Source organism: Hydractinia symbiolongicarpus, chromosome 3 (genome assembly GCF_029227915.1).
Source record: "Hydractinia symbiolongicarpus strain clone_291-10 chromosome 3, HSymV2.1, whole genome shotgun sequence".
Classification (NCBI taxonomy): Eukaryota; Metazoa; Cnidaria; class Hydrozoa; order Anthoathecata; family Hydractiniidae; genus Hydractinia; species Hydractinia symbiolongicarpus.
In genome coordinates this window covers 20,470,326-20,480,625 of record NC_079877.1, presented here as the reverse complement: position 1 = coordinate 20,480,625, position 10,300 = coordinate 20,470,326, and the positions used below count along the sequence as shown (strand labels likewise).

The following is a 10,300-nucleotide window of genomic DNA, read 5'->3' as shown; positions in this document are numbered from 1 at the left end:
AGTTTTTGGATAAGGAGATTCGACTTGAATCTCAGCTATTATTTCTTCAAGTACTTCTGGTTGACTGTCATTTTCTTCTTCTGGTTTCGGTTTTATTTTCATAGAGTAGCTTGACAAGAACTCAGCATAACACATTTGTTCCAACATGGGGTATCTGCCTTTTTTAAATTCTAAATTTGGTCTATCCATGTATCTATCCAACATGTTTCGTTTAAAAATATCCGTACTCTCTGGTGGTTAACTTAAAATTTCTTCTTCGTTACGACATACCCTGTATCGCTTCTCAGGAATGTTACTATTTGCAAAAACTACAGCTGGAAATGTCTTTCGTAACCATATTTCTGGCATTATAGTAGCTACTGCTTCTTGAACTGACATTTCGCGATGATTTCGATACGCATTTGCAATTGACTTCATCTGTTCAAATAATGAATCACCAGTTTCTAGTGCTTGCGATGCAGCTTTTTTCATTGCCTCTGAAGATTCATTTTCAACTTTTGACAAATAAGCACACATGTAAGAAACTGCTTTATAATAATCAAGAACAGGTTGAATGTCTATGTTAGCTTCCCATGCCTTCAAACCCTCAGTAAAATAATTATTGATAAAACAAGAATCTGGAAGCCTTCGGAAGTGAATTTGAAATCCAGTATCAGGTGAGATGCTTAGTGCGTTTTCATATTCTTTATTTGTTATGGCTAAACTTTGAAGGATTTGTTCAATTGTACCTGGTTGGTTATAATTCGGTTCGTCTGGATGAAGAATATTGTTGAATCTTGGATTCAAATTTGAATCTATGTAAGTTTTTACTTTTTCTAGTATAGCCTTTCTTTCTTTTAACCGTGTTTCTCTTTCTTTCTTTGAGATGTTATCAGGTAAAGTCTCAGCAACAATTGTACGGTCTGTAAAAAACTTGCCGAAAGAGTATCGACAATTCTTGTTTTTATATTTACGACAAGATTTAGAATGAGAATGTGTTTGATATGTCGAAACTAGTTTGTAGAGATCTGGGTTGCTGTCTTTATTAGGAAGCTGACATTTAACTATGTTATCCACAAAGGCAATATATTCTTTTTTGTTATCGCTACGTAAAATTGGTGCATTGACAACCCATAATAAAGAGTGGATGTGTGGGCTACCTCTAACCTGAAATTCAACTCTAATCGCGTAGTAGTTTACTTTACCTAATGGTCCGTTGACAACTATGGTTTTAAAAAACGTCTCAACTCTGTATTGAAAATGTCTTGCTAGAAGAACTGGATTACTGTTAAGAATCTCTGTTCTTTGATAATAATTTAGATTTTCGATTTCTTCTTCAGATATGTCATTACCTTTTAATTTAGTAATGATTTTAACCAGTTCATTCCATCTTAAGTCTGCACAGGACAAAGTCATAAAAAATGTTGGAAGTCCTAACTGTTTTACCATAGCCAAAACTTCAAAGAGAAATCGTTTCCAATATGCAGGAGTTCCTTTCAACGTGTTCATAAACGTGAAAGCGTCGTCACTGGCTATAAACGATTTAACTCTTTCTTTAAAATTCGCAGACATCATTCCTGCTGTAAGACCATCCGCTTTAATTTTTTGCATAGCGATGTTTATGCGACTATTTAAATTAAGATGTTTTGATTTACTAATCGCTAAACTTGAGGCATATGGATTTGAAATTAATGCCCTGAAATTTGTCCTGTCATACCTAACAAATAGAGAACAATCTACTCGTATAAACGGACACTACAGTCTTTTCCAAATGATTCTTTCAGGTGTGCCGCAGGGATCAATCTTAGGCCCGATAATTTTTAATATTTTTCTTAACGATATTTTTCTTTTTATAACCAGAAGTGACCTACACAACTATGCTGATGATAATACATTGTCAAGTTTTTTCAATTCAATTCCAAACCTCATTAAAATTTTAGAAGGTGAGTCTGAGCAGGCATTAGCATGGCTACATGAAAATAAAATGATTGCTAACCCTGACAAATTTCAATGCATTATAATCAGCAAAGATAGGATAGAAAACACAAGTAGTAAACTGATAAGAATCGGAGATAAAAACATATATTCGCAAGACACAGTCAAACTGTTAGGAGTTAAAATTGACAATAACCTTAGATTTGATTAGCACTTAAATGAGGTTTGCAAGAAAGCATCTGCGCAACTAAATGCTTTGTATAGATTTAAAAACATACTTCCTTTTAAAGCTAAGAGTGTCTTAGCAGAAAGTTTTGTGTATTCAAACTTTAACTACTGTCCACTTATTTGGAATTTCTCATCTTCAAAATCTCTTTCTAGGGTCGAAAAACTCCATAAGCGAGCCCTAAAATTTGTAGATAGCGGATATTCAGAGAGAAAAGAAAAGTACATTTCTAGCAAGAACAAAAGTAACTACATGAAAATTATGCGAATACGAAATCTATGTATAGAGATTTTTAAATCTCTTAATAATTTAAATCCGCCATTTATGTTAGACATCTTTCAACGCAGCGAAACAAACAGGCCAGTACGAAGTCAATATTTAAATAATCTTAAAACATTGAACTTTAATACTAAAAATTTTGGGGAAAAATGTCTTCGCTCATTGGGGCCCAAAATTTGGAATACTTTACCTTCCGAATTGAAAAGTTGTAACAGCCTTAAAAAATTTAAAACGAAACTAAAGGAGTATGATTTCAGTCACTCGGTCTATTTAAATAATTTTTCATAATTTTTATACATTTTTCATAAAACTATAAACAAATTTTTGTCGGATTTGATTAGTTTCCTGTATATTTATAAGTATGTATTTATTTATTTTTTTATATCAGGAAGTTATATGTACATAGTTATTTCTCCGACGTTAAATAAATTAAGAAGAAGAAGAAGAATGTTGAGTCACTGCATGAGCAAAGAATGTATAGTCAGTATCAGAGGCAAACTTCTGTCTATAATTCAGTAATCTTTGGTTGAAATACTTGGTCGGGGAAAGTGGTACTTGTCTTTTCGTGTGATATCCGAATTTACCTGTTGGAAATAGATAGGGGTGGGAAAGTTCTTCACAATGCTCATCAGAAATTATTGGTATGGGAATTTTTTTCTCTCCTGGAGCAATAACAATATTTCCATCATCAATTTGGTCATTTGGTGGAATAGTTGGAACAAAAGACGTTTCTTGGCAAGGCAAGCGATACTCGTTTAACGGGTTTTCATTCTCTTCTTCGCTATTGTCCAGGTAATCTTCATTCTTGGTTTTTACATCACCGATATTATTATTTGTTGTCGATTTTATTGCAAAATCAACGTTCATTTCATTTTCACTTTTTCCAGTTTCATGTTCAGATGTTAAATTAATCCAGGAAGGTGGTATGTTTGTGAGGTTAATTTCAATATTTGAATAAAGAGGGTTAACCAGTTTCAGATAACAAAGAACTTCCCGAATAACATCTGGCCTTACCGATTCTAAATAAACGTTAGATTTGAAATTCAGTTTTTTCTTTAACGCAACTTGCACTACACCATTATTATCCATTCCTCTTGGTAAGACATTGCTTATTTCATCGGCTTTTATTGGAACATTACATATTGCACCTTTTATTTTAGGACACTGACCTTTAGGCATTATTGCAATTCGTTTAAATAAAATTCTTTTAGATATAATAATTTTTTCTAATCGTCGTAATGTGCTCATTGATTCTGGGAGATCAAACATTTGGAGATTATTAGATACAGCCTGGGAAGGAATTTTTCGTTTTGTAAGTTTTGAATGGCATGTTGCACATATGTATTCTTTGCCATCAAAACTTTGTACTCTGAAGCGAAAATGCTCTTCTGAAATGGCAGGATAATCGACGTGGCGAAAAAATTTAATTGACCGCCTATATAAAGAACGATTACATATGACACATATATAAAATGGCCCATTCCCAATGCATTTTTTAAATTGGTTTATTTTTTCATCAGAATCAGGCAGATTGTTAACACGCTTACGTTTTGTTGCTTTACCTTCCACTACATGGCGTTTCTTTGCAGTTTTTTGTGCCTGTTGGCCCTGCTCAGTTTCCCGATATTTTTCTACGGACTCCCTTTGCTTTGCTTGGCCCTGTTCCGTTTTTTTGTATTTACTTTTCGACTCTCTTAGCTTGGATCGACCATTTACTGTATTTTGATATTTGCCTATAGACTCTTTTATCTTAGCGTGTCCCTTTTCTGTTTTCTGATATTTGCCAATTGACTTTTTTACTTTAGCTTGACCCTGTTCTGTTTTTTGATATTTGCCTATCGACTTTTTCACCTTAGCTTGTCCCTGTTCCGTTTTCCGATATGTGCTTATCGACTCGCTCAACTTAGCTTGGCCGTGTTCCGTTTTCTGATATTTGCCTATTGAAATTTTTTGTTTCACTCGGCCTCTCTCGGATTCCCGGTACTTCCTGTTTTGTTCTAGTTTTCTTTTCCTGCGAATGTTAAGCATAATGTTATCAGTTATCTGTTCAGTTGCGAGTATTTTGAAATATTGAGTTTCAAGACACATTGCTTCGCCAGGGGTGACGTATATTTCGCGTATGTAGCTTTCACGAGTTGCAATGAATCAAATTTTAAAAGGACTGACGTACCCTGTTCTGTTATTTGTCCTAAACTAGTTCGGCTATGAGGATCAAATAAATAAATTTGCGGGTGGTCCCAAACTATAGCAAAACTAACACTGCTAATAATGCCCAGCATTTCTTGCCCTTTATCGGAATCAGATGAATTATGAAAAGTGCGTAATGAAGTGCTATCGTCTGTAATAATATGAGAAACATTTTCTAAACTTTGTATTTGTATGACCTAATTTTCAAGAACGAAACAATTTGGGAGCTCACTTGCGCTTAAGTACTGGTTTGTGTATCCTAGGTTTGTGTACCACTTTGTTCCTTCGGAAAGGATATGATCAAGATCACCTGGATTCCAAAAAGAAACTTTTTTAAGAGCCGACCAAACGATCGCAAACAGGGAATTACACATACATTGTGTACCAGTACAAGTTCCAAGCCTAACATCCCCTTGATGAAAAGATCCCTGTACCGACTTTAGAATAGTGCAAGGCCCCGGATTAGTTTCAACATCACCAGAAAGTAAAAGTACCATACGGCGACAGCTTTTATATGCGAGGTTCATATTAGCGGTGGTAACGTGTGATCGAGAAAAAAAAATCTTAAAAGCTAGAGAAACCTCCGTTTTGTAATTTCACCAATAAATTCTCTACTAATTTCACCGATAAGTTCACTATTAAGTTCACCGATAAGTAAATTCAAGTTCAAGGTTCAGTAAGTTCAATTAATTCTGAATATCTGAATGTTCTGAATAACTAGCTTTTATACTCTGTCGACTTTCTTCTCTTTTATACTCTGCCGAGTCACGGTTGTCGACCCTAAAAAAAGAAAAGAAATTCATTGTAATTTTTTGTTTCAATAGCACGGTATATAAATTAACAAACTTATGTCTGCTAAGATACCAATACCTCACAAAATCAAGTTAAAAAGTATGTGACGCTAATTTTAATTGAAACATGCACTTAAAGCAGCTTACCTCACACTCCCAAATAAATTATAACCTGAAAATCGTTTATAAAATACTAGCTGTTAACCTGTTGTAATCCACAAGTTTGCTAGATTAGCTGGTTGTATACACGTTTTTTTCCTATAAGAAAAGCGTTTTTGACCTGCTTCAATTTTACTAGCAAAATGCTTCTAGGCTGAAACTTTCTTACTTTTTATTCTTCTCTTTTCTTTGTTTTAAAACACTATTTTCGTTGAGAAAAAAAGACTTATTTTTAGAATAAATTTTTCAGGATGTAACTTCAGTAAAAAAATTGTGTTGTTTCTTGACCTGTAATTGAAAATACGCGGGGTTTTTTTTCAATATAAGAAATTTTTAAAATCTTAAAAATGTTAAGACAATGCCCAGCCTCGGTATGACAGGATTCAATTCCTGGAGACCTTCATATTTACATTTTTATACAGTTATTTAATCACCATAATTTCAAAACAGCATATATCATGCTATATCGTTTATGTGTGGAAAAATCCATGGGGTCACCCGTCCTCAGACTTGATACAGAGGAGTTTAGATCTAACACAGTCTAGATCAGATTGGAAGAGGGTCATTAATATACCCCGTCCAACCCATGCTAGCATGGAAAACGAACGTTAAGCCGAGAATGATGATGATTTCGCTTGTGGTTTTACACAAGTCCCTTTTGGTCGACAAACAGACAAAATACGGCTAGTATCAATATAAAGACTAATCGTTTAAGCCTGAAAAAATCCATGGGATCACCCGTCCTTTATATATCACATTTCATTTCGCTTGTGGTTTTACACAAGTCCCTTTTGGTCGACAAAAAGACAAAATACGGCTAGTATCAATATAAAGACTAATCGTTTAACCCTGAAAAAATTCATGGGGTCGCCCGTCCTTTATATATCGCATTTCATTTTGTGCGTGATTTTACACAAGATGCTTTTGGCCGACAAACAGACAAGATATATACATATACATACGAAAGGGTGTCCAACGAACAGACAAAATATGGCTATTATTAATATATACTAATTGTTTACCAATGGAAAAATTCACAGGGTTGCCCATCCTTAATGTATCGCATTACATTTTGTGTGGTTTTACACAAGACGCTTTTGGCAGACAAACAGACAAAATACGGACTGACAAACAAACAAAATATGGCTAACTAATAGTTTACCCATGGAGAAATCCATACGGTCACCCTACCTTTATATATCACATTTCATTGTATAAAAACCATACATTTACGTTAGGTATATACGTTAACGGGCTTCAAAGTTTTTGGGCCCTGTTAGCAGTATATTGCAGTTAGGATTTGTACGACCTCCCTCCCCCTCTTTAGCGGATTTCCGTCCGTGAAATACAGTGCACGGAGATATCCCACAAACAGGGCCCAAAATTTTTTTCAAAAGCTCCTTAACCAACGAGGGTGTCAATAAGCTGCATATGCCGTAAAAAGTGCAGTAAAAAGTGCAGGTGTTTTCGAGCAAGTTCGGTGTTTTGAAAAAAACCTCAAGTATTTGCCCGACAAAAACCTGGATAGACCCGAATAATATATAATGATTCAGAAAATTAAAAAATAAACTTATATAATATATGGTAGCGAAGTTCTAAAAAGAACTGTTTTCGATAGTTTTCAATAAGATTTACTTGATAAAAAACTGATATATTAACTTCTTTATGGACAAGTTCATAAATATCAGACACCGATTTGGACATTGCAAAAAAGCAGAAAAGAAAAATCTCCTCATAATTTGTTTATAAATCCACCTAGTTTGCTAAAATTTTGAGGGATGCTGCGTATGCTTGTTCTTCAAAAGCTAAGTTGGTCAAAATACTAAAAAAACCTGTTGTGGTACATGATTTTGATAAAAAAGTAACATTGTTAGTAATTTATCTTGGTTATCCTTGTGTTTTCAATCTCCTTATCCTATTTAAAGCACTCTTTAATGGTATATTCACTAAAAAAAAACTTCAGGACACAAATTTATCAGAGTATTTGAACAATATAATGATAAATTTTTAACAAACGAAAATTATTAAAATGTCAGAATGATACTCATTTTCAATTAGATATAAATGTCCTGTATTTTGTAAAGAGCATTAAAATCATATTAAGTCTTATTTAATAATGCCTAAAAACAATTTTAGGGGTAATAAAATGATAAAATCTTAACAATTTACATAACCAAACTCTACTTTATTATTGCCCTTTTAAGTTTTTTTAGACTGTTATGTTAGACTCATTGAGTATTGAGTGCATAAACTGCCACATATGGTTGAAAATGTTTACTATGTATGTTTACCATACTATGTTTACTATGTATGAATGAATTGGACAGGATTTGATAACAAAATAACTAGAAGTGCAGTATTTGCAAAGAAAAATATCCCGATTCAGATTTGTTAAGAAATTATCACATTTTTGCTATACATGGGATATATATTCAGTATTGTTCACTGTATTTTCATATAAAATAAGTACAAAAAAATAGTTATTTGTCTCTTTTTGTTTTGGGGTCACAAGCTGATAAAACCTAACAATTTTGCAGCTTTAAAGTGTTATATTTTTATCAATTTTGTGTCCTGGAAATAAAAAATATGCAAAATTGCTCAGAAAGTTCCTAAAAACATCATATTCAAAGCAAAATACATAACTCATAAAAATAAGGAGTTTAGAGCATTTTTTATCAATTTCAAAATTCTGGGCTTGTTAATTTTTTATCAATTTATTGTTCCTGAAACAAAAGATAATAACTATGTTAATATTTGCTGTTATGAAACAGGGATTTCATATTCAGGAACTTCTGACTATATATAATGCTAAGTCTAAAATCAAATTGTTTTTTAACTTATTCTCCATAAACATTTTCTGATAAACTTAAAACAACTGATACCAATGTCCAAAAATCATCAAAATATGGTCTGATATTAATGAACTTGTCCTTATCTTCAAGCGCCTTCTTTCAACTATCGACTGCGTGAACGAGGGTGCCGACTCGCCGGAAACCATGGGGCTGTCGGTCGAGTTCCGGCAATATATATAACAAAAACTTGAAATTTTGCCTGGAGAAACCAGAAATCAACCCGAAACAACATTTTTTAAACATTTATTACCATGTATAATTTATTCTTTTAATGTCGAGGAATGGTAGTGGAAGACTGTTTTTTATAACATTTATTTCATAAATAGCTGTAATAAAATCCCACAAATAATAAACTGTTAAGTACGACGACAAAATAGCACCTCCCTTCTTCTCGTAAGAATTTAAGGAGCTTGCCCGCGTTGCATTTCGGGCCATTTCGGACAGACCCAGGCTTTTTAGGGCGGTTACAGACGAAAAAACCCCAAAAAAACCCGAAAAAAACGCCCGCGGCCGCCCTCACATACACAGCGTTTTCGGCGAGTCGGAACTCTGCATGATGTTACAAGAAATTGCACTTCAGGAATGCTCCGGCCGAGTTCGTGAAAGTGCGGGCGGTTTTGGGCCAATTTAATTCAAAAAATTCCCAAATTCGTCTCTACCTATGTGGGCGTTTGCGGCTTATCAGCAACCTCTTCTAAACTCAGCAAAATTTTTGTTAGGATCTAGCTAGAGAGAAGCTCAAAATCTTAAATTTTTTCCCTTGGCACTAACTATGGCAGCACCTCACAGAAACTTTAAACTAAGTTCACGCAATCTCCCATTTTACAGGATTCCAGGGTTGGAAGGTATGTAATTAGCAAAAGTGGTACATATATAGCTAGCTATACTTTATTTTTTCCCAGTCAGCATAAATGATGGCATGGGCATAACTTTGTAAAATACTTTAAGATTTATATATTTAGCCTAGATACTTAAAAATCTATTCCCTGTTAAGTTAGAAAAATACTGTAGCTACAGGGAAGTTTTAAATTAAAATATTAATTACCTATAATTCACACCACCAAAATTTAAAATTTCTTCAATGTTAGCTAGCTAGCTATTTGGAATGTTCTAGGTGATACCTAGCTCAACTTTTCGGTATGTTCGGTTGGTTCTGGAACGAACAGGAATTCAATATTATCTTTTTCGTCGTTTTCTTAATGCAGATATAGCAGTTCTAGTCTTTCACCAGCAAGAAAATGGCTTTCTGGCTACCTAAAAAATTGCGACTTTGGGACGGGTCGTAAATGTTAATACTGTATTGTCATTGGTTGAAAACTATTAGCCTGTAAACCATGCAATAAACTGAAAAAGTACACAGTATCTATACTAGGACTAACTACCCGCGGCTTCCAGGCTCTGTGCTGTCTCTATATATCTATATATATATATCTCTATCTTCCATCCGGCGATTTTAAAGATTCCGCCCCGCGTGGCGATGGCGGAAATCAATAATAAACCGAAATTGTGATGGGATTTTCAATTTATAGGAAGGTTTGGAGGAAGTGTAGTTACCGTAAAGCCGACGTTAACAAATATCTTAACGTGATTTCTTTACGCTTCGAATGATATTTACTCTAAATTGCCGAATGAACCCCTTGTATCATCCATCTCAAATAGAAACAAAAACCCTTCCTTTTAACCCCGCCATTTGGGAGATATCTTTAACACAGTTCCACAATTTAGTGTTTATGGAAAATTATTCTCGCGAAAAATATCACTGTTAACTTTTGAACAGTATTTTCAAGGTAATCCTAATTTTCTACTCGCATAGTTACAAGAGGGACGCGTTGGGCGTTCTGTAAAGCGTTTTATTAAAAACTGCTAAGATATTCGGAATTTCAAAAATATTT

At 34.0% G+C, this 10,300-nt stretch overlaps 1 protein-coding gene across 1 annotated transcript; it reads right to left on the bottom strand.

Moving 5' to 3' along the window:
* Window positions 1-2,840: 2,840 nt before the first annotated feature.
* LOC130636163 (uncharacterized) lies at window positions 2,841-10,219 on the bottom strand. Its single transcript, XM_057445789.1, has 2 exons — window positions 9,454-10,219; window positions 2,841-5,386 (listed from the first exon to the last, which is right to left on the bottom strand). The coding sequence occupies exon 2, from the start codon at window positions 4,505-4,507 to the stop codon at window positions 2,849-2,851; it is 1,659 nt and encodes a 552-aa protein (XP_057301772.1). The 5' UTR covers window positions 4,508-5,386; window positions 9,454-10,219; the 3' UTR covers window positions 2,841-2,848.
* Between the last annotated feature and the right edge of the window lie 81 nt (window positions 10,220-10,300).